We start from the raw sequence: 25,949 nt of genomic DNA on the forward strand, positions 1-25,949 counted from the left end.
TTGCAGGGATAAACTACTGTATGAACTATAGATAGAAATTACAGCAGAATTATTTCACTAATTCAATATTTTATTTGATGTCAAAGCATCTTAACTTTGATTTGTATAAGAGTGACTTTATTACTTTTAGAAGAAATAGTTCTACAAAATATCAGTTATACTACTAGAATTAAATTGAAGAGGGAGTTAATTTATTGAAGCACTTAACGCAATTCTTTTTTTATATCCACTTAGGTAAAAAATCTTTTGTAAGAAAGATAACATTTTTATTGCATTATATAATTTTATATTTTACTGTCATAATGCAAACTCATATGCATAAATATACATGATACAACCAATCAGCAATGTAACTATTAAAGGATTTAAAACATAAAACTAGAATGTAACAGGCAAAATACTTAATATGGCTTTTAATGGAAGGTAACTGTTTAGAAATGATTAGTTATTGCCTCATTCTAGTCATTCCTCATCAAGTGAACATAATATTATGATCTCCATTTAAAATGGTACACTTTATCTAAGCCCACATGGTACAAATTTTGTAACATGTAGTATGTGATATGATTCATGGACTTCCTTAAATATATACATATGTACATACATAGAGTACCCAGACAGTTTTATTTTAATACTCCCTGAACATGTTGATTAAAACTATTATAATAATTCTATTACAAAACTACATGAAAAGTTGACATGACTTGTTGATATTGAAGTTCAATCTTACAGAATTGAATAAAAAGCAATAAAATGTTGGTTATAAATACATTCTTTACAAAAAATTGAATAGTGGTCCTGCACTCATACTTGATATTACAGTGAAAATATTTTATTCATATAAAGGTATTTACATGTTGTTGTCCTTGGTTTCTGTTTAAAATATATGTGAGAGTGAGAATATTGTAGGCAGGCCTATTTGTTAGATTTTTCTACTTGTTCATTTTTTGTGTAAGTTCCAAATCTCTTCTTTTGAGTTGTTTATTTCTATTTGCCTTGTATTACTGCTGCTGCTGCTTCTTTTGGTGTTCTGGGAACACTGTATAACTTTACTTCTAGGAACAGGAAGAAAAGATTTAACTCTTATAACACCCAACTCAGTCTCTGATTTACCGTTGCTGCTGCATTCGGTAGTTCGATGGCTGCTGAGAGGACTGACCTCCTGTAAGAGAAGAGAAACAAAAGAAATTTGTCAGAATTGACACTGTTACCAACTTTTGTTATCAGTGGGAAAACTTCCTCCTCTCTCTCTTCCTGAGCTCTCTGTAGGAGTTTCTCTCTAAACAAAGTTCTCATGAAAAAGAACAAAAAACAATGGAGAGGAGAAGCTGAGTAATTAACTTCCTATAGACCTACTGATTTTCATTAGGCCCTTTGTGGTGTCACAAAAGTGTGAGATACAGGAAGCCAAAGAGTCTGGGATCTCCTCACCAAGAGGTGCTTTACTGAACTTTTCAAATTGTACCATCTATTGAGAGCTGTACAAATAAACTATATCACCTACCATTCATTTCTGAGTGAGTCACCTAACTTTTCTGCTTTCTACTTTCAGATCAATAATTAACAAATACTTTTTGAGCATTTAACTGTAAGATGAGCACTGCACTAGGTGCTTGTCATCCAGCAGAGAACACAGAAGAGAACCATCTTTGCTCTAATAGAGCTGATATAGTGATTAAAGCTTTTGTGCAGTGATTCTATGATTAGGTGGCTCCGGATCTTCCAGGCTTGCTCTCCCTTTTCCAGGGTTTGTTTCAGAACTCTTATAACCATCTGGTCATGTCTCTCATTTTTCTCAAGAGGAAACTGAAAGCTGGATAGGTAAGGTTATCTGCTCACAGTCACAGAGTGATGGAAGCTGGAACAAGGCCTCAGGCTCCCAACTGTGATTCAAGGAGTCTCCCCCTATACTGTGTTAAATTCTGCTAACCAGAAAATGTGAAGTGAGTTGTGAAGTGAGCTGCTCCTTACGCCTCTGAAGCAGTTGACATGGATCGCTTTCCCTCTTTTTAATTTTAAAAGTAATCACACAACCAAACAGCAATGTAATCTTTAAAAGATTTAACATGTAAAACTAGAATTTAACAGGCAAAATACTCAATGTAAAATAACAGTTTGGCCTCAGCTAACAGTTGGATTCTTTCTGGTGTCTTCTTAAATCTGTAAAATGTGACTTAGTCAAGGACCTAGCAAAGACGATCCCAATTTGTAATTTGGTCTAAAACATCAGCAAATTCAACACACATAGTATTCAGAAGACATGGCATGTTATAATAGCTGGTGTAAAGAACCCATAAGGAAGAGAGGTGGGTGTAACTATAAATAATTTTGCCACAATCTTTACCCTTCCTCTGGAAATCCACAGAGGTACTGCCAGGGCCCAGGCAGAGGGAAGGTGACACAGGGTGTGTTCTTGGCTTGTCTGCCTCTTCATCTGCATCACAAAGGTGGGGGTGCCTCTTTATGGTCTGAGGCAAGAAATGCCTGCGTGAAATGAAATACCAATAAGCACCCACAACAACTAAAATGTAGTTTGGGTGTTGAAGCTGGGCATGGATATGTGGGTCTGAGTTGGTCCTTGGAGGTGAGGACAACAGGAGCAGGTGTCATGAGAGCATGGAAAATCACTGCCTTAGTGAGGCTAATAAATCAATTCAAGGCTGAGAGTGTAAGGACAAGGTAAGTGACTGACATACGGAGAGATGTTCCTACCACTCTGGCAGCCAAGCACAGGTTTTGAGGTATTTTCCCCAAAACTAAGAAGTATCAGAGCCTAGAACTAGGAAAGTTAAGGGTGTTAAATGTATCCCAGGCTAAAATCTAAGCGTTCTCTGTGTTAAATATGTAAAGTTACTATTAATATATTGATATCGATAGTTGTTGCATACTAAGCTCAAAGAATCCTCCAGTTTATATAGGAAATCACTGCCATAAATAGAAATATTGTTAAATCAGAGCGATTCATTCATTTGTTCATTCATTCATTCAACACTGCTTTCTAGATGGGAAAGTAGGGGGCAGGACGCAAAGGGAAGTACTGCAGGGAAGATGCATCGGAGATGGCACTTCAAGGACCTGCAGGGGCTGTGCCAGGAGAAGAGGAGAGGAAGGGTTCCATGGGTAGAAGAAAGGGTACAGACGAACATGGGGAGGTACAGAGTGTGGAAACAGTAAGTTACATGTAAAAGAGTATATCAACCCCTCTAAGGATACATTTGGGGGAAAGGGGTGGAAAATAAGGAGGATGACAGATCAGAGCTATGCTTTAGAGCCATGGGTCTAACTAAGCCCCAGCTGCACAGAAGAATCACCAGGCAGCTTTTAAAAATCCCAATGTCCAGGTTGCACCTCAGATCAGTTATGTCACAACCTCTAGGGAACTTGGGCCAGGCACTAGGGATTAAAAAATTATCCTCAAATGAATTTCCTTGTTTAGCCAAAGATAAGAACTTTTGCTTTAGGGGGGTTAATCTGCATTTTCATGAGAAGAAAATGTTTGTTAGTATCTTCTCTTTCTATTGATGATATAAATATTTATATTTAAAAAAAATTAGAAGGGTGGCTAACATACAATGCAATTAATAACCCCCACTTTGTTCTCTTTTGGTTGGAGCACTAAGGAGTTATATTGTGGCAAATGAGGAGCAGGGGGAGTAATTTACTAATTATTATCTTCCAATGTATAACCGGGGCTGCCAAGCCCCTCTTGGGCCACACAGAAGTGATTTCAAGTAAGCCAGAGAGCTCTTACTTCCAAAGGGAATTACTTCCTGATAAGTAGAAACTGGGCATCTAACGAAGAAATGACAGCTGAGGATAGAAAGAGAATGAGCCTGCAAAGCTGTCAGCAGTTTGCAAGTGAGTGCTACTTTGCCCTCTACTGGCAAGTTCTGAGAAACACATCTTCTAGCCATTGGGCAAGTCCCTCTAAATGTGGTCAGTGGGCAGCTGTCCTAATGCCCACCACATCAAATCACATTTAAACAACCATATGGTTCTTTTTTTAAGAGCCCAGAAAGTATAGAAGAATCTCTTTAAGAAAATATCCCTTTTAAAACAAAGTTCTTCCTGAGCTGCCCAGAACTTATCCCACTTTCAGTACTATTTTTTACGGATTGTAACAACCAAATGTGGCCATCTGACAGAGAAGCAGGTATACAAAACTGTGTCTCACCTGGCCTTTTTGGCTCAGCAGTTGGCCTGTTGACTAAAGAGCCACCGGTTCAATTCCGGTCAAGGGCACGTACTCGGTTGCTATTTGATCCCTGACCCTGGTTGGGGTTGTTTGGGAGGCAGCCAATCAATGTGCCTCTCTCACATCGATGTTTCTCTCTCCCTCCCTTCCTCTTGCTCTATCTGAAAATCAATGGAAAGGTATCCTCAGGTAAGGATTAAAGCAAAATAACACAAAACAAAACAAAAAACTGTGTCTTCATTCGACATTTAAACAAAGGCAGCTACCAGTCGACATTTTTATACAGAAGAGAACGTGGCCCTATGGAGAAACAGTGGCTCCTTATTCCTTTTCTTAGACCATCATGGCTCCTTCCACTGACTCTTCCTTCCACAAGGAATCCTGAAGAGCGGGCCCGGAGGCCCAGGAAACGTGCTCTGGAACAGCTCCTGAATAAAACAGTTTCCAGCCAGAATTCTCAGTAGCAACCCCAGGTTATCTCCTTAGGTCATGCCCCCCTACATGTTTTCCAAATTAGGCTTTTGCTGTGCTTCTAAACTGTTCCCAGTGGAAGAAAAAAAAAAAGCAGACATATGACAAAATGAGCCAGACAGGTCATGTTCATCTTCACAGATCATCATGTTATGTACTTTTATGTGGGACTCAGCCTTGCCAATACCGCCTGGCCCCCACTTCTTCCCCCAAAACACACAGCTCACATAGTTTTACACATGTCTCATCAGAACGGAAACCTAACGAAGCAGTGAGAGAACAGGGGCCAGGAGCGCAGGCTCTTAGGTGACCAGATAAGGATTAATCATTTAATGCCTCACCGTACTCACTTTATAGTCCTGCTCTTGCACTCCCCCCCCCGTTCTTTGTAAGCCAGCATGGGAGTGGATGAGAACAGGATGTGAACCACAAATGACATGGCTTGGTGAGCAAACCACACATTACAAAATACCTCTACGAAATCTGCATTCTCACAAAATAACTACTGGGTGAGAAGTAGTTTTATTGTTTCTGTTCATCCAGAGTATTATGCTGGCCCTGTAGAAGTTATTTAGAGAGCTTAATGATGAATTCTTTTAGAGCCCTGGCTCTTCTATTTGACATACTGACTTGTTTAAGAAAATGTTTTTTATTGATTTTAGAGAGAGAGGAAGGGGTGGGGGGAGAAACACTGATGAGAGAGAACATCGACTGGCCGCCTCCTGCATGTTCCCCACTGGGGATCAGGCCCACAACCTAGGCCTGTGTCCTGACCAGAAATCAAACTGGTGATCTGTTGGTGCATGGGCCAATGCTCAACCACTGAGCCACACTGGCTGGGCCTGACTTGGTTTTAAAGAAAAGTCTTTCAATGAAACATAATGCATGTTAAGGCAAGTTAAGAAACTAAACTAAAAATGAGATTTTTAAAAACTTATACAAGATCTATATGTTAATCACTCAGCCCTTTGTTGTAATTGACTCCAAAATTCCAAAATGCAGGAAATCATAAAAGTTCTCAAATGAAAAACAATATATTTAAAAACGGAACAAATGAAAACAAAGAAAGACCTTCTCAAAAGGTCTTTTTGTACCAAATAGAAGGTAAAAAAAAGTAATACTGTCCTGGCTGGTGTGGCTCAGTTGTTTGGAGCATCCTCCCATATGCTGAAGGTTGCGGATTCGATTCCCAGTTAGGACACATACCCAGGTTGCTGATTCGATCCCATCTGGGCAAGTGCAGGAGGCAACCGATTGATGTTTCACTCTTGCACTGATGCCCCTCTCCCAGCCTTCCTCTCTCTCTAAAATAAATAATAAAAAAAAGCATGTCCTTGAGTGGGGACTAAAAAAAAAGCAATGCTTTTCTGGTAATTCTTTCAAGCTATTATCCAAATAGTAAGCTTTCGAACTTTGCTTAACTAATGACATATTTACCTTTATCTTATTTCTCACTTCATAGCTGTGGTTTAAAAATAACTTTGTGATTTACATTGAAAGAAGATTTGTGGAGTCAATTCCAAAGCAATTCCTATTTGTCTGATTGGGGGGTGGGGGGTACTTACCTTTTGTGACACTGGCATTCTTAGATTGTTAACAGTTGGTGAAAATGCAGGGTTGTATCCTGGACTATCAAACCTTCTTAAATCATCCCTGGAATCTGGAATCTGGAAAATACAGTATTAATCAAGTTATGTTTTCAGTTACAATGTGACACACTTAAGGCGCAATTTAAAGTCACCGTGGAAAACCAGCCCCAGAAGTGTTATTTTCTCTTCCCTCCTCATGTACAGGAGCTCTAAAGAACGCACCCTCAAGTCCTTAGTGTTCACAGGCTAGACCTGAAGTCTTCAGTGAACCAACAGCAAATGCATGAGAAATATTCTCTATGGGAAGAAGTGAGCTTATTTTTTAAAAAATCAAAAGAAGATGACCAAATGAGCCCTAAAAAAAAAATCACTTGGCAAAAAAAAGTATATAAAAACTGCAAACTTTTAATCATTGTCTATTTTTCCAGTGAATAAGTATTTCAGTTCATTTTCAGCAAGGTCAAATAAGAAGTCAATTTTAGTTTGGCCTAGAGACTATGACTCGTTGAATATGATAGTTGAGTCTTTCAATAGAAGCTGCACAAGTTATGTGTCCTCTCAAATAAAAAGTGTTTATCAAGGAAGTTTGGTCCAATAGGCTACAGATGTCAGCATGCCGAAACAGGCTGCACTTTGAAATTTTGGGTCACCCATACCCATACCTGGATCTCAGTTTTCACAGCATAAAGACTACTGATACAAGGAAGGGCACATAACAAGAAAAGGACCACAGTTATTTAATGATTATTCACCTTCCTAAGTATAGATAAGAGGCTTTCTGACAGACCCTGGGAAACTAGAGGATGTGCTGCAAGAAGACAAACAGGGCTGTGAAGAAGATAAGATGCTTTAGACTGCAGCGGTTCTCAACCTTCCTAATGCCGTGACCCTTTAAAACAGTTCCTTATGTTGTGGTGACCCCTAACCATAAAATTATTTTTGTTGCTACTTCATAATTGTAATTTTGTTACTGTTATGTCTTAGGTGACCCCTGTGAAATGAAGGGTCATTCGACCCCCAAAGGGGTCGCAACCCACAGGTTGAGAACTGCTGCTTTAGAGCCCAGAGGGTTCATTACTCATAAAAGAAAATATATTTTGAGAACAAACAAAGGACAGGACACACTTTGATTTGGTTACTGTGCCTAGACTCTGACCCACTCCAGAAGTTTGCTTCAGGAATGCTGACCTTTCTCCAGTCCTAGGAAGGGGAGGAGCTGTTTTAACATCATAGAAAATCAATTACCTTGTTATCAGACTCCAAGATCCTGGAAGGAGACACATGGACCACAGACCCTGCAGCCCTTCCCCTGCCCTCCCCCCCCGGCCCCCTTGCACTACAGCCCCTTTCTTACTTATCTCTAGATAACCTGCTGACTAATAGGAAGTGTTAGAGCAGAATTTACAGAATGACTTGCTGCTCTCCCATAATGCCAGCATTATTGGAATAAATGCTTATATATGCTTCAACCCTGTCTCTGCTTAATTTGGCTCAAGAAGTGACAGGCAGCCTTGGACCCATTGTGTCTGGTTTCATTATGACTACATACATTATACAGGCCAATTACTTTTCTTATTTGTAAGGAAAGTTGTTGCTGTTGTTCTGTCTATAACGTGAGTCTGCTGTGATGCTCTTACTGATAGATGACTTGCTGCCAAAGTTAGGAATACAAAAAGAAAAAAGCCAGAGGAAATATTGAGGCTTATACAAATGCTACTTGAAGGTGTTGGTGTGATTTGTGCTCATATTATTAACACATGCAATTTTAACTTCAGGTTTTTCAGAGGAGTTTATAAAAACAATCTGTGCTTAAATAGAGATCCCTGTTGGATAAGTAGCGCGTTGGAAGAAAAGGCTTTTCTAAGCAAGGTAAGGGCTGTTCTGATTTGGAGCATTAACCATAGGAAACTTCTTTCAGGGAGTGAGCGTTCTGATGTGGCTCCCAGAAGCCTGTCCACTGCTGATGGAGCTACTTAGCATCCTCCCTGTTTGTACTGCTTACCTTGCTTATATCAGATTCAGATTTGCTGGAGCACACACTCTGAAGTTCCTTAACAAGGTCCGCTTCATCATCCGAATCCAGACAGAGCCTTTGATCCAAGTTGAATTTCAATGTTAGATCATTCTCTAAAGACCTAACACAAAGTTCAGAAAACAGTTTTTCACATGAGAACCACAATCCAATTCCTAATATGGAAATCTAGACACTGTACCTTGTTTTAAGATTTAGTGTGCAGTAGAAAAATTGTTTTAAAAATCCTTTTAATGTCATTTAATGCAACAACCCACTTTCACAGAATTTAGATAACTCCTACTCAGATTTCTCAATTGGTTCAAAGTTTATTCATAAAGAATTCTTCACTTTCAACATTATAGTCTCTTTACTCTTCCCTTTGCTTCTCTGTCTCAACGGCTATAAAGTGAAGACACCAAACACCGTGGTGCCAGGGCAGTGTGGTACAACGGGACAGATACGAACTTCAAACTCGGCTCTACCATGGCCCTAGCAATAGGGACATGGGGCAGATTTACTTTTTCTTCTTCTTCTGTTTTTGCCTCCTTAACTCCTCAGTGTCTGGGTTCCTTTCTGTAATGGATTCCTTACAGCTGCATTATAGAGTTACTGGGGAAATTATATGCGTAACAGATCTAGCAGTGGGCCTGGCAGAAGAAGCACGTGATATAATTCCCTTTATCTCCCTTCTCTCTCTTCACTCTCCTTGCTTCTGTAATTCTGTGAACTGGTGATACTGATACTGTTGTAATTAAGTAGTTATTAATTAAGAGAAAGGAACAAAGGCAAGGCTAAATTTGATAGAAATGCCACTTGTACAGCTTTGCCACGAAGCTGCAGTTTAACACATACCCAGTAAAGACTTTGGGTGACAGAGAGAGAAAAATGGCGGCGGAGTGAATGGAAGCTACAAAGACCATCTCCCAGGACCAAACTGGAATTACAACGAAAATAAAGACAAATCGTCAGGAAGGGGCAACCGAAAGGCAGCTTGGAGGAGCACATAACCAGGGACACTGACTCAATCCTGGTAGGATTGCGAGGACGCGAGAGGGGGCAGGGAGCCCACGGTCTACAGCGGCCTGGGCTGGGACCAGCGGCCGCGGCGCCCTCGGCTGGGACCTGTGCCCTCGGCTGGGTCCTGTGGCCTTGACTGGGACCAGCACCTGCCTATGCTGGGACCTGCGGCCACCTCGGCTGGGTGCTACACCCTCGGCTGGGTCCTGCGACCTTGGCTGGGTGCTATGCCCTCGGCTGGGAGCTGCCGCAGCCTCGGCTGCCCTTAACTGGGAGCGGCGTCCTCGGGTTAAAGTCCCAGGTGGCTCCACAGCACAGAGCCGGGACAGAGGCTAAATTGGCAGCAGCCACTCACCTTGGGCTCCAGGAGAGGGAGTGCAGACTGAACTGGAACTGTGTGGGGACACTCGGGATTTGGAGGGTACTCAGAGCTTTTGCTGAGTGCAGCCACGCAGGACTCTGGTCATCTTACTCCTTCCCAGGGTTCTGGGGAGAAGCAGCGGCCCCTCCCTCAGAGATTCAACCCTACCCGGTGGACACTGAAATGCTAATTGATGCCCATTAACAACCAGCATCTGCCCCACCCTCGGGAAATCCTCTTATACTGAGCACCTGAGGGAGTTTTTCAGTCAATTCAGAAACCAAGGTTCTTCAGGTGACCGCTACTAATAGCCTCCAGGCAAAAAAGCTAGAGGATAACTACCATTCCCTGGGCTAGCAACTCTAACCAGGAAAGTTAAGACTTGACAGTGGTGTTTAAAGTGGGTCCTCCCTGCCTCATCCAAACCCAGGAGAGGGAGCCACAAACAGCAGAACAGCAACACCCACAAGGAAAATTTGGCAGGTTCCAAAGCCCACTGTGATAGCCAAAATGGTGAAACAGAGAAACAAAAGCCAAATGAAAGAACAAGAGACCTCTATAGAAGACAAGAAAAATGAGGTGCAGTTAAGCAAGTTAACAGAAATAGAATTCAGAGCCATGATCTTGAGAAAGCTCAACAGCATGTGTAAGGACACAAGCACCATGAGAAAAGACGCAGAAATGTTAAAAAGCAACCAGTTGAAAATTAAAAACCACCAAGAAAAAATGAGGAGTGACATTTCAGATAAAAAACACATTGGAAAGTCTAAATAGCAGAGTAGAGGAAGCTGAGGACTGGATCAGTGAATGAGAAGATAGGGTAGAAAAAATCAATCAATCAGAAAACAAAAAGGAAAAAATAATTAAAAAACAGGAAAACAGCTTAAGAAAACTGTGGGGCACTTGGAATCGTAATATTATTTGCATCATAGGAGTCCCCAAAGAAGAAAATGAGCCAGGGTTAGAGAATATATTTGAAGAAATAGTGACAGAAAACTTCCCTAATTTGATGAAGAAAGAAGGCATTCAAGTTCAAGAAGCACAGAGAGCCCTAAGTAAGAAGAACCCAAACAGGCCCACACCAAAACACATAGTAATCAAAGTGACAAAAATTCAAGACAAAGAGAGAATCTTAAAAGCAGCAAGTGAGAAGCAACAGGTTACCTACAAAGGAAACCCCATAAGGCTCTCAGCTGACGTCTCAACAAAACACTACAGGCAGAAGGGAATGGCATGATGAAGTAATCAAGGTCATGAAAAACAAGAATCTGAATACAAGACTATTCTACCCAGCAAGGCTATCATTCAAAATAGAAGGTCAAATAAAGACATTCTCAGTAAAAAAAAGGCTAAGGGAATATATGAGCAGCAAACCAACACAGCAAGAAATGTTAAAAGGACTGCTGTAATTAGCAGGAGAAATAGGAAGAAAAATATAACCACACTAAACAAAAATGAAAATAAATAAATACATATCAATAATCACCTTAAATGTAAATGGATTGAATGCTTCCATAAAAAGACACAGAGTAGCTGATTGGATAAGAAAGTGTGACTCATCTATATGTTGTTTACAAGAGACCCACCTCACAACAAAAGACTCACATAGGTTGAAAGTGAAGGGATGGAAAAAAAACTTCCAAGCAAAGGGAAAGGAAAAAAAAAGCTGGGGTAGCAATGCTCATATCTGATAAAACAGATTTCAAAATGCAGGCCATAACTAGAGACAAAGAAGACCACTACATAATATTGAAAGGATCTATCCAACAGGAAGATATAACCTTGATAAACATATATGCACCCAATATAGGAGCACCAAAATATATAGAAAATGTTCTGGAGAACTTGGAAGGAGAAATCGATAGCAATACAATTGTAGCAGGGGGCTTCAACACCCCTCTGACATCACTGGATAGATCCTCTAGACAAAAAATTTACAAGGAAACAGAGACTTTAAATGAAGCACTAGACCAAATACATTTAATAGATATCTACAGAGAATTATACCCCAAAACTACAGAATTCACATTCTTCTCAAGTGCACATGGGACATTCTCAAAGATAGACCACATGTTAAGGCACAAACTAAGTCTCTACAAGTTCAAGAAGACTGAATTCATATCAAGCATCTTCTCAGATCACAAGGGCATGAAACTAGAAATCAATTGCAAGAAGAACATACAAAGACATTTGAACACATGGAAGCTAAATAGCATGTTATTAAATAATGAATGGGTCAATGAGAAGATCAAGGAAGAAATTAAAAACTTCCTGGAAATCAATGAAAATGAAGACACAACAACACAAAATCTATGGGATGCAGCAAAAGCAGTTCTGAGAAGGAAGTTCATAGCACTACAGGCCTACCTCAAAAAACAAGAAAAATCTCTATTAGACGAACTAACCTCAAAACTTAAAGAACGAGAGAAGAAACAAAAAGAAAACCCCAGAGCAAGTAGAAGGAAGGAAATAGTAAAGATCAGAGCAGAAATAAACGATATAGAGTCCAAAAAAACAATTCAAAGGATCAATGAAACAAAGAGCTGGTTTTTCAAAAAGATTGACAAGATTGATGGACCCTTAGCTAGACTCACCAAGCAACAAAGAAAGAGAACTCAAATACACAAAATCAGAATTGAAAGAGCAGAAGTAACAACTGACACCACAAAAATACAAAAGATTGTTAACAACTAGTATGAACAATTATATGGCAACAAATTTGACAATCTAAGCGAAATGGACAAGTTACTAGAAACACATAGTCTCCCAAAACTGGACCAGGAGGAGATAGAAAACTTGAACAGACCAATAACATGAGAAGAAATTGAAGATATAAACAAGATTCTACCAGCAAACCAAAGCCCAGGCCGGGATGGCTTCACGGGGCAGTTTTACCGAACATTCAAAGAAGAACTAACACCCATTCTCCTCAAACTATTTAAAAAAAATTCGATAAGAGGAAGACTTCCAAACTTGTTTTATGAAGCCAGCATACATCTAATTCCAAAACCAAAAAAAAGACACTACAAGGAAAGAAAACTACAGGCCAATATCTCTGATGAACATACATGCCAAAATCCTGAACAAAATACTAGCAAATCGGCTCCAGTAATACACCAACAAAATTATCTACCATGACCAAGTGGGATTCATCCCAGGAATGCAAGGCTGGTACAATATTCACAAATCAATAAATGTGATACACCGCAAAAATGAAATGAAGAATAAAAACCACGTGATCATATCAATAGATGCCCAAAAAGCCGTCGACAAAATCCAGCATCCATTTCTGATAAAAACACTCATCAATGTGGGAATTGAGTGATCATATCTCGACATGATAAAGGCCATATATGAAAGACCTACAGACAACATCATACTCAATGGGCAAAAACTAAAAGCATTGTCCTTAAGAACAGGAACAAGGCAAGGATGCCCACTTTCACCACTCTTATTTAAAATAGTACTGGAAGTCTTAGCCACAGCCATCAGACAGGAAGAAAAAGTAAAAGGGATCAAAGTTTAAAGGAGGAAGTGAAACTATCATTATTTGCAGATGACATGATACTATATGGAGAAAACCCCAAAGACTCCATCAAAAATTTACTAGACTTAGTAAATGAATTTGAAAATGTAGCAGAATACAAAATTAACGTCAAGAAATCGATGGCATCCTTATACACCAATGATGAACTCACAGAAAGAGAAACTAAGGAAACAATCTCATTTACCATTGCGGCAAAAAATTAAGATACCTAGGAATAAACTTAACCAAATAAATAAAGGACCCATTTGTAGAAAACTACAGGTCATTGAAAAAAGAAATAGAGGAAGATATAAAAAAGTGGAAGCACATACCCTGTTCATGGATTGGAAGAATTAACATCATTAAAATGTCCATACTACCCAAAGCAATCTATAGGTTCAATGTAATCCCCGTCAAAATACCAAAGGCATACTTCACGGAATTAGAAAAAGTACTTCAAAAGTTCATATGGAACCAAAAAAGACTTCGAATAGCCACAGCAATCTTGAAAAAGAAGAACAAAGTTGGATGGATCACATTACCGGATTTCAGGTTATACTACAAAGCCACTGTAATCAAAACAGCCTGGTACTGGCACAAGAACAGGCATATAGATCAGTGGAACAAAACAGAGAACCCAGAAATGGATCCAAAACAATATGCTCAATTAATATTTGACAAAGTTGGCAAGAGCATACAGTGGAGTAAGGACAGGCTCTTTAATAAATTGTGTTGAGAAAATTGGACAGCTACATGCAAAAAAATGAAACTAGACCACCAACTTACAGCATACACAAGAATAAACTCAAAATGGATAAAAGACTTAAATGTGACTCATGAATCCATAAAAATCCTAGAAGAAACTGTAGGCAACAAAATTTCAGACATCATACACAGCAGAATTTTCACTGATACATCACCTAAGGCAATAGAAACAAAGGAGAAAATGAACACATGGGACGACATCAAACTCAAAAGCTTCTGCACAGCGAAAGATACAATCATCAAAACGCAAAGGCTACCTACTGTATCAGATAAGGGGTTAATTTCCAATATATAGAAAGTGCTCATACAACTCCACAAATGGAAGACAAAGAACCCAATTAAAAAATGGGCAGAGGTACTAAATAGACACCTCTCCAAACAGGACATACAAATGGCTGATGGACATATGAAGAAATGCTCAACATCACTAATCATCAAAGAGATGCAAATTAAAACAACAATGAGGTATCACCTCACACCTGTCAGAATGGCGGCCATCAACACATCATCAAACAAGTGTTGGCGAGGGTATACAGAAAAGGGGACTCTAGTATACTGCTGGTGCGAATGCAGACTGGTGCAGCCACTATGGAAAACAATATGGTATTACCTCAAAAACTTAAAAATTAAACTTCCATTTGAATCAGTGACCCCCACTTCTAGGGATATACCCTAAGAAGCCTGAAACACCAATCAGAAAGAATATATGTACCCCCATGTGTGTAGCAGCACTATTTACAATAGCTAAGATCTGGAAACAGCTCAAGTGTCCATCAGTAGACGAATGGTACATATACACGATGGAGTACTATGCAGCTGTAAGAAAGAAAGATTTCTTATCCTTTGAGACTACAGGGAAGAACCTGGAAAATATCATCCTAAGTGCAACAAGCCAAACAGACAAAGACATGTATCATATGATCTCACTTATTTGTGGAGTATAATGAACATAACAGTTGGAGGAATGGGGTAGTCCCAGAGACGTGAAAGTGGGGTACAGATTGACAATCCCGAGCAGAGGGGGTGGGGGGGAGAGATAAACTACCGAACTTATATGCATGAACAATGGAAATGGACAACAAAGCTGGGGACAGTGCATGGAGGGAGGGGGAGGGAGTAATCAATGGGGGAAACAGAAACATCTGTAACAAAAATTAATTAATAAAAAAAAAGAGTTTGGGTGACATGGAGAAGCAACTTGTCTGTCAGTCAACCTGGGAACAGGTCATTGGCCAATGTAAGTGTGACCACTACAAGCCTGGGAAGATTTAAGATATTTAATCTTCTAAACAAAGGAGTTTGTCCTCTTGCTCTTGGTGTGTGCACTCTTATTTGCTGACACTTGACTCTTGGCTTGCTAGACTCTCACACTCCCACATTTGCCCACATGGCTCATGGCCATGTGGGCCTCATACAATGGACTAATGGATTGAAACTAGCCTAATGCTAAACTGGATCCAGCACCACCATGGAATGGAAACTTTAGATGCTGGCTTTGCTTCTAGCTCTACTGAATCCCCAGCTGCACATTTTCCAGAACTGGATTAAGGAAAATGGGACTTAGGAAACTCAAGGATGTAATTCCATGCAAATAAAGATCATTCATCCTCCCATGTGATTTTCAGAAAATTATTTTTCTCAAGAAGTCATAAGGACCCCACTCCCACTAACAACGGAGAAAGGTCTTCCTTGCATTTTTCCAATAACAATATGGCACACTATTGATTGGGCTACAATGGGGAGTTATTTGCAAGCTTCCCAACATTTCTAGTCTATAATTAACCAAATCATTCTTTACCTCATTATTTGTAAGCTGAAATAATCAACAATTCCCTAAGAGCAACCTAAGAAAATGAATTAAATTCACTTTAAACATTTAACACCTGAAAGCAAATGTCATAGTATGTTTCTGTCAAACTAGTATTAAAAAAATCACTCATCTAAAGTCTATTTGAAATGCAGAAAAGGATTTTACCGTATCTTTATGTCGAATGCATTAGTAATTATCAAGTGTGGTAAATGATGATGCCAATAATATTTCTAAACTTTTGAACAAAAATGCTTTTTAAAAAATTATATTAACAGTTTGATAGTTGCACAACTAATGAGAGTGTGTACTGTTTGCTCCAAATTAATCTAAAAGGGGAGCTTACTTTTGGTTTGACAGAGAAGCATTCCTGTTACAATTCAGCTGTGATATCGTCATATTTTTGGTACCTGTAAAGAAAAATGTAATCATTAATCATTTCAATATAGTGAATCATTGTCCCTGTGCATCTTGAGCTCTGTATTTAAAAGAAACAGACTATGGTCTCTGCTGCACTTTCATATTGTTTTTTAACTGAATTCATCTCTGAGGGATTTTCCTCAGGGCAGTGGCTCCAGAGGCAGCTTCTTGCACAGTTATTGGGGAAAGGTCCCCTGAATTAAGTCCAACTTACATCACCTGAGGCTCAATTCAGGATCAAGAATTTTGCTTTTATCAATGGTTCCTCTTCTCAAGGCCCTCTGTCTCTGCCTTTGCCTTCCAGCACTGACCAGGCAGATCAATTGCAGTTTCTGATGTGTGGGGCCCAGTAATGTATCACAGTGTGTGTGGCATTAGTGGTATATGTATTTGTAGAAATTTAACTTTTAACTACTGTTAATAAGAAAAAATATGAACAGTGTACAAAAATACAAAATAGAAAATATCAGATTGCTTTGCTTGCAGTAAATATATTGATATAGTCAGTTATATATGCACACACAAATGCATAGATTTGTGTGTACTGATCATTATATGAAACATGCTTCTCACTTCTATGGGTTATGGTTAAAAAAGTTTGAGAAAATACTGGTTTAAACAATTTCAGACTCCAAAAAGTTTTGTTTTTATAAAACACTGTATTTTAGAAGCTCAATAGTTGCTTCTGATTGAATTATAAAATTGTATGAATATTGCTAGCATGTATTATCTCTAAAGAATAATTTTAAAAAGTAAATTGAATTTAATATAGCCTTATTAAAAGTAGATAATCAGAGATAATCTATGTACTAGAATTTTTCTTTTACCCATACTTTTGTCATTATTGTCAGAAATCACTGACTAGTGCTTTTCTCTAATTACCAGAAGGGCCTGGGCACAGGCCATGCAATCCAGAAACCTGTGATCTGACATCATGCTTTTCTGTTTGAGGTCAGAAAAGAAAGAAGCTGTGTCTTTACTAAACATTATGACCTTTCATGGTGACCTGCATGGAATACAGAGTGGTTCCTTTTTTTTTTTTTAATAATAGTGTAAAAAACAAAAAAGCATCCCAAGTCAACCCCAATGTTGTTATAATTCTATATCAAATGCAATTATTGGGAAAAAAATTACTGCTATACAAATACAGTAATCTGGGAGATAGGTCAGTCTTTGGTTCATTCATCTACACACGATGCGTGGTTAAAATTCACGGCCTATAAATTTTACTTTGTAAAATTAATTTTTAGATTTTATAAATCTTTAGGTTGAAATCCATGTAAATTATAAATACAGATTTATAAATCTTTCAAATAAGGTTTCATGTTTCAAAGAATATCACAATATTATATCAAATAGTTTAAACCTATAATCATTGAAAATATAAATAAATTAAAAATCATTATAGTTCAGTTTTCTGAGATAGACTTATTTCCATAATATTGCTTTAAATTAATATTCATTTTATTGATTTTGTTTGTCAAGTATATCTATTGACAGTAATTATTGTTTAGGTAATTATTTAGGTCTAGAAAGAAGCTGGCCCTAACAAACCCTATAGAAACGGTAATAAACTTGGAAATGATAATAAAGAACCTGGATAGGTGTTCACTTATCTGGGTGCTCATGGATTATTACATGCGCCACAGGATTAGAGGGGCAGGATCTGAAGAAAAGGGCACTGGACTGGAAAGAAACAAAAACATGAATAACAGAATTCTGTCTCCAGGAGAGGGGATTTTGAACAGGAAGTCAAGGGGTTTTGAACTCAGTTTTGTTATCTGTAAATGAAAATAATAATCCTCATCTTAGAACACTTTTGCATACTATAATGGGATAAACAAGTAAAAGCTATAATCCTTGCTACAGAAAGTCACCTAGGGTGCCTCTGTGCTATAATGGGGGGCTGGAATCTAGTGACTTTATTCCTTGACTCAAACATTCTTTGGGAAGTAACGGCAAGATCTTGGGACCAGACTATATCCTATCATAAATAGATAAAACAAAAAGTATAAGTAAAACTCTCATTTTATTCAGTGACTTTCCATTCAATCATTAAAAAAAGTAGTCACAATTTACAAACACACACTTGGGGCAGTTACAGAGCATATATTAATATGGTTAAAAACCATATCAAATTTTTATTAAAAATCAACAAAATGTAAGCTAAAGTATGAAAATATATTAATGAACAAAATGTTTTATGTTTTAACATTTTAGGACTCGTATTCTCCTATTTAGCAACCCCACTGCTGTACAGTTGGCATATAATGACACCAAACAGAATAGTTGGAGGTGGCTCCTCAGGCCTAAAGTTAACTACGTATTTAAGAAACCCACCATGCATGTGAGGTTGGAACATCTTTTCATTCTTACTCAAGTATGGATTTCCTTTAGGGAGGACACTTATAATTTGTGTAATTATTTATTTTGTCATTATCAAAACCAAAAGAAAAAGGTCTAACACCAGAGATAGTTCTTATGTCTTCTTTGTTAGAATGAAAACTTATGTATTACTTTTCTATAAATGACATCCCAATAACTAGATTCTGCTTAACAATTTATTAGAACGTGAACTCAATGAGGGCAGGGATTGTTGCTGTTTTTAGTGCTCTATTTCCATAGCCTAGAATAGAACCTGGCAAATGGTACACATTATATATGAAAGAGAAATATGTAAAACAATTCACTTATAAAGCTCTTAACTGGCATCAAATATGTCTGTCCACATACTTTTTAAAATTTAAGGTTGGCTTATGGATGACATATAAAAGGAGAGAAATACACCAAAGTAGAACTATTGTATTACAAAAATTTAATTGTGAACACCATAAATATAAAATTAATTAAAAAAACATGGGAAAGATAAATTTAGTATCAGAATTCTAGTATGAAAAATTATTTTTGGGTAGGAGGCTCCCAAATATTTTTGGAAATGTACCTACTACATACTTTTAGTACATGAAAATGTGCTTTGAGATACTAAGAATTTTGTTGAATGATAGTGAAAAAAAGAATAATAGCACATTTACATTCAGAAACTAGACCCCAAGTGTCCTGCGACCTCTAGGCAGCATGCCCACCTCTCTCACTTTTCTCACTCAGGACCCGCTTGTTCCAGGAGGATGAAGATAAACGTCCAGACTTCTTGCACGGACTGGTGCTAACCTTTCTCCAGGCACCACTCTCTCCTTTCTTCTTGCTACTGTTGTAACTTGAAACTATGAACAAAGGGAAACTTCCTCTTTTGAAATCAGCTGTATGCTGGTCTAGCTCTGAAACAACATAAATCATGTTTTGTCAAAAGGAAGGCAGTCATAATACAGTTTCATAGAGTCAAGCAAAATACACATTTCCAATTCTCAAAGAGAGAGAGGGACTCTTTAAAATCACAGGCCTGCTTAATACCCAAACAAATTTTGTGAACCAGCAAACTTTACTTGGAGACCTAAAATTTCAATATGAGGACAAGACAGAGAGACTGTAACAGTAGTGTGAAATCTTTATTAATACTGAGATAATTTCTCTGTTTACAAAGAGAAAAAAACAGAACTCCCTAATAACAAATGTAAACAAGTTTTTATGTAAGAGTGTAAATTTCCTCTCCTCCCAGCTCAAACGCACATACCTGCTCTTTGGAGGGGACAGCCATGCAGAACAGCTTTATTGAGCAAGATGCTAAGAGCAGCTTTAACTACAGCCTGCTGTCCTTGGCTAGGGTGCTTTTTACCAGTTGTTTGTACAAGGTCAGGTTGTCTTTTCGCAGAGGCTCTTGACAATATTGCTTCTTGAACTCTGGGTACAATGACAGCATTCCACAGTGTAGACATCCACCTTGCAAGAGAGCGGTGGACCCACAGTTAGGACCAGGAATTCTCTCAGGAATTACACACAACTATACAAAGGACAGTTTGAAGACCATAGGAAAAACATAAGTGTTTCTAAAGATATGCTATTTCCCAGGTAGTTCTGGAACAAGTGTAATTATCCAATCCCAAAGTAGTTTGACTTTGCCTCATAAATACAATGCATTTCAAATGAAACTGTTTACATGTCCCTCTCCTTTAACTTCATAAGATCCTTGATAGCAGGAATCAATGCTGAGTGTGTGCTGGATGAATTCATGAATAAAATACATGAAAAGAGATTTGCCTTTGGGTGGTAAACACACAATGAAATATACAGATGACGTATTTATAGAATCATACACTTGAAACCTATATACTTTATTAACCAATGTCACACAATAAATTAAATGAATTAAAAAAAACCTTTACCAGAGGATATTATTTCCATTGATTTTTAGATAGAGTGGGAGGGAAGAGAGGAAGGAGAAGGGAGAAAGAGAGAGAGAAAAACACCGATGTGAGAGACACATGGATTGGTTCCCTCCTGCACAACCCTGACCTGGCTAGGGATCAAACCTACAACCCACGTAGGTGCCCTTGACTGATAATCGTACCTCGACTCTTTGTTTGGCGGGCCAATGCTCTAACTACTGAGCCAAACCAGCCAGGGCAACAAAACATTTTTTAAAAAGGAAAAAATATATATGGAAAGAAAGGTAAATTTATAGACAAAGAAGTCTAGAAATCATATTTCCTGAAAGTCTGTGTTAAATAGCTTAAACTTATTTGTCTTATTTCCATAATAAGATACACATATATTTTATATTTCTGGACTTGGGATACATCTAATAATCACTGGCAAATTAAATCTGCCTCCCCCAAGGCAAGGGCTCAGTGTCTGCACTCGAGTGGGCTAAGCCCTGAAGAGAGGGGTCGGGTCAACCAGCCTCAGATAGACCTTTGCATTAATAACTGTAGCGGTGGAATTTTAGCTCAAATTTGGAGTACCTAATACCAATTAAAATTCCATTAAAAATTACATTCTGTTATAGCATTAAAAAACAGTTAATTGATTAAGGTTACAGATCACAAAACCACATCTCCCAGAAAAGGAAAATTTTCAAAACTATTAGATAGTGGCATAAGCCTATTAAGACTGTTAAAACTTACCCAAGTATAAGCTCTGTTATTGTCTCGTGATATGTAATTCCAGAAAGAAAGAAAGAAAAAAAAACAACAGAGAATATAGAAAAAACCTGGTACTCTACCATGTGAGGCAAAGTAGCAGTTACTTCTAAAAGTGTTAAGGGGTAAAGACAATAAGCTTAGTTAAAAAAAAAAAAAGCAGTTCCTTATTATGGCTGTTGGGAGACATTTCTCCATGACATATCTACACATTGTGTGTCAGCTGCTGTTCTGGGCTGTTTTCAAGGATGTTAGTAGAGCACACAGCCTTGGAAGATGGAGCCAGTGTCTCCTTCTGGAGCAGAGCGCAGATTATCCTGACCAGGATAATGAAAGTAATGTCTTCTTCCAGGGCAAAGGGTGGGCAGATTTGACAGCACCCCTTTTAGAAACCTGGGATTCCTAAGCTTGGAGTTCTGCAGCTGCTACTGATGCAAAGCCAGTGTCCACCAGTGTCCACCTGAGTCGTGCATCACCCAGGGGCACTAATGAGCTAAGGGAACCAGTGAAATGTGAAGCCCAGGTTGAGGCTGCGCTGTGAATGATGAAGTCTTTGGCCTCTGACTCGGAACCCTGAACATGTTGCAGACTAACTTGTTAGATTGCAAATAGGGTACAAATATCAGAACCTCTACAGGTCTTGATAGTGACTGTGCTCCTGTAGGATAGGCCAAACTGGCTAAGAATCTTGAGACTCTGGATGTAAAAAGGCTTAAATTTAATTGTAATATTGATGAAAAGGGCATAATTATATGAATAAATGTATTTCTGCTCTTTTCTTTAAATCCTCACTTGAGGATATGTTTATTGATTTTAGAGAAGAGAAAGGGGGGGGGGAGAGAGAAACACTGATGAGAGAGAAACATTGAAGAGTAGCCTCCTATATGCACCCTGATGGGGGATCAAACCTGTAACCTAGGTATATGTCCTGAGTGGGAATCAAACCCTCAACCTTTTTGGTGTACAGGAGGATGCACCAACCTACTGAGCCACCAGCTGGGGCTGTATTTTTGCTCTTAGGAAGAGAATGCTATGTATATTTTAACACAGTAATTCTTCCTTTCCCCCTACTCAGCTTTAATTAAATTGTCACTTTGTCTTATAATGAAGATATATTATTTGCATCCCAGCTTTCCAAAATGGATTTCTGCCCAGGCTGCCAGAAATTGCAGAATCAAAGCTAACAGCTAATCACAAAGCCCTTACTAAGCTAGACTAAGACAATTTTTTTTTTACCTTTCAATTTCCTTCTTATTTTCTATTTCATTAACCTTATTGTTTATATGTCTGTTCTCATGAGCTGCTACAAAGGAAAGCATGGTAAGTACATAAGTCTCATTAACATAGGAGGAAGCTTTTAATTCATCAATAGAAGGTAAGGTTTTGGTTTTGTTTGGTTACAGGTTACTTGACCGAATTTCTCACGGGGACCTTCCCCAGGAGACACTGCACAGCAAATCACACATGACTTTGATGAGAGTTTTATAAAAAAGGGAAATTGCTATGTAGCTTTTTGTAAAGATAGTTTCCTTAGGAGTTAGCCAAAAGACAAGTCATGGTTGTGCTCTGACACTCCCTGTTGATGACAGGAGGTGGCACAAGGTGGCACCATTAGCATTTTGACTCAAACAAATTGGCCATGGCTCTATGTTAAAAAGGCATATAAAGTACAATGACACTTACTTCACTGTCACTTGGGCATGTCCTGGGACTACAGGACAAGACAAGAAATACTTTGGCCCAAGAAATGCTTCAGGTGTGCCCAAGCGGGCCAGGCAGGAGTTGAGTTGGTGCCAGACGGCCAGGGTCCAGCTGACTGTCTTGCACACGGGATCACAGGGAGAAGGCACCTGGCCTCTGAACTAGAGAGACAGGGAGGGGACACGAGGGATTGATTTAGAACAGTGCTTCTTCATCTTTGTTTTTAACAGTCCAAAATTAAAAGTATAGACATTTAAAACTACAAAACAAAAATGTAGCCGAATATGATATTATCTTTACTTGGGGTGGTTGAAGGAGAGATAGTTAATAACATACTATCATGTGTATTAGCATGAGAAACAGATCTGTAGCTCATTACATGAAACAAAAGGTTCAGACATAATGGAGTAATAAGTAGGCTAAGGAGACACCTTGGATGAATTCTTAAACATCAATTCTGGAAGAAATCATCATTTACATATATACATAAAGGACCTCACAAGGCCTTGCAAATAGTAGGTACTCATAAAGGATTTTGAATTAATAAAATAAAAAATGATATTCAATATTTGAATATTTTGGGTAATGAGATCCACATGATACATCTGGATCTATGGCATGTTCACCTTGTATTAATTTAATTTCCCTAGTTAAAATGTTAACACCCTCAAAATGTACAGAGCTCAGCTGATATAAAGAAATTTGTTTTGCCCTGGCCAGTTTGCCTCAGCAGTTACAGCGTCAGCCCTTGGACCTGTTGTAGCTCACTGTCCTTAGAATCCAACTTGTCTTTGAGCTGCCCTAATTAACAACCTCAGAGACAGCAAGATGAACAATGGGGAATGTTATAGAGGGCTTTAGCCCCATAAAAATTAACCAGAGTCTGACCTTCACTGGGAATTTGAAAAGCAACATCCTTCAGGAAAAGGGAGGACAGAAACGGCCCCAAGGCCAGAGTGTCCTGCATGCTCTGTAAAGAAACTGATAGGGAGAAACTGAAGCTCCCTTTACCCCATAAAATTGTAACTGTTAAACGTGTGTGTATTGCACCTGACTGACCACTGATATCCGTCTCGAATTTGTTAGTTTTTAAAACTTGGATAATGGAATGAATAACAGGATAGATGTATGCTGACCCAGTTTACCCAGTTCCCTTTCGCCCCAGCTCCCTCCCCCCTCCGTTCCCTCCTGCTTATCGCTAACTGCCTCCGCTTCTGTACAAGCAGCTTGCTTGCTCTGCTAAACTCTTGAATGACCCCTGCCCTTATAAGCAACCCTCCCACTGAGCTCGGGGCTGCAGTTCTCCTCTGTGTAGGTTGGCTGCAGTCCCTGCGCAGGTAATAAAACATCTCCCAAAACTGAAAAATTGAGTCTGAGTGTGGTCGATCTCCTGGGTTACAACAGACCAAAGAGTCGTGGGTTGATTCTGGTCAAGGGCATGTTCCTCAGTTGCGGTTCGGTCCCTGGCCCTGGCTGGGGTCATGCAGGAGGCAACTGATCGATGTGTCTCTTTCACATCAATGTTTCTCTCTCTCTCTCTCTCTCTCCCTCCCACTCTGTCTGAAAATATATGGAAAAATATCCTTGGGTAAGGATTAAAGACATTTTTGCATTTGTTTTCAAATTTTAAAATGTGTACATTTTAAATACTGTGTAACACACATGATCTTGGAAGAGAAATTCTTTTCTCTCTCTTTTTAAAGTATTATATTTTAGAAGATCAAGTCCCTTTTCAGTAGTAAAGTTTCAGAAAAGGACAAATATTTATTTAATATTAGGAGAAATATCCTTCAAATAGTTAGAAGTCAAATATAGCAATTAACTCAGTATTTTATAAAAAACAAAAAAAGATTAACATAATCTTTGCTTTACCAAGTAATTACGGTATTAAGACTGGGGACAACTATGAATGTTGGTATGTGCAGCACAAAGGGTATAAACTGGCCAAGTGAAGACGAAAGGGTGGCTCAGGGATGCTAACAGCTGTCAGAATATCATTGTATTACATGAGGCTTTTGGGATCTGGTATCATAACTTCCTTCTCTAAATAAGCAGAACAATAATTTGATTGTTACTTGTTATTCTTCCGGCAAGAATGAGATTATATATTACAATTAATGGTGGTTGGATATTTATGTTCTACTAATAAAAGAATATTCTAAAAAAATACTAGTAGGAAGCCTGGTATTATCCTGAAAGATCTATTTACTTGTATCCCTTTAAGGAACTGGAAGAAGAAATTGTGATCAAGTGCCAGTGGGCTTTCTAAGTGCTACTAAAGATTTGGGTCTGTTCTGTAGTTACAAGATTTCTGATTTTTTGCGAAAGTCATTCATTCCCCTTGTACACAATCCCAGAAATCTGTTTCATTAACCTACTTGAAATGATTCTTGATAAATGAAAGGCGTTACCCTTTCTACTCCTTCTATTCTGCACAGCACACTCAACACTCCATTCTCAAACACAATGGAGAAGAGACAAAGCTTGAAGTTTGAAATTTCCTTTAAAAAAGTAAAATCAATATTTTCAAGCTATGTTTACTAGTGATTAGAGGAGGAGGAGAGGAGAGGTACATTTTAAAATATATATATATTTTTTAAATCCTCACCGAGGATATAATTTTTTCCATTTATCTTCAGATAGAATGGAGGAAGGGAGGGAGAGAGAGAGAGAAATATTGACTGGTTGCTTCCTGCACGACCCCGGCCAGGGCCGGGATCAAACTGCAACTGGTACGTGCCCTTGACCGGATCAAAACCCACGACTCTTTGTTCCATAGGCCGACACTCTAAGCGCTAAGCAAACAGGCCAGGACAAAGTACATTTTTTTTTTAAAAAAAGATTTTTAGAGAGAAAGGGAGGGGGATGAGAGAGAGAGAGAGGAGAGCGAGAGAGAGAGAGAGAGAGAGAGAGAGAGAGAACAGAAACATCAATGTGAAATATATAATCGGCTGCTCCTGCACGTCCCCTACTGGGGATGGAGCCTGCAATCGGACATGTGCTCTGACCAGGAATCAAACCTTTCAACTGCATGGATAATGCCCACCAAA

General features: G+C 38.7%; 1 protein-coding gene across 1 annotated transcript in view; it reads right to left on the reverse strand.

The window, feature by feature from the left end:
- Positions 1-821: 821 nt before the first annotated feature.
- The window catches only part of CTTNBP2 (cortactin binding protein 2), a 236,069-nt gene continuing 210,941 nt past the window's right edge, over positions 822-25,949 (reverse strand). Inside the window, exon 23 of the mRNA XM_036246679.1 lies at positions 822-1,162. Within this exon, the coding sequence (XP_036102572.1) occupies positions 941-1,162 (222 nt within the window). The 3' untranslated portion in view covers positions 822-940. The remainder of the gene's footprint in view (positions 1,163-25,949) is intronic.

Source organism: Molossus molossus, unplaced genomic scaffold (genome assembly GCF_014108415.1).
Source record: "Molossus molossus isolate mMolMol1 unplaced genomic scaffold, mMolMol1.p scaffold_m16_p_7, whole genome shotgun sequence".
Taxonomy (NCBI): Eukaryota; Metazoa; Chordata; class Mammalia; order Chiroptera; family Molossidae; genus Molossus; species Molossus molossus.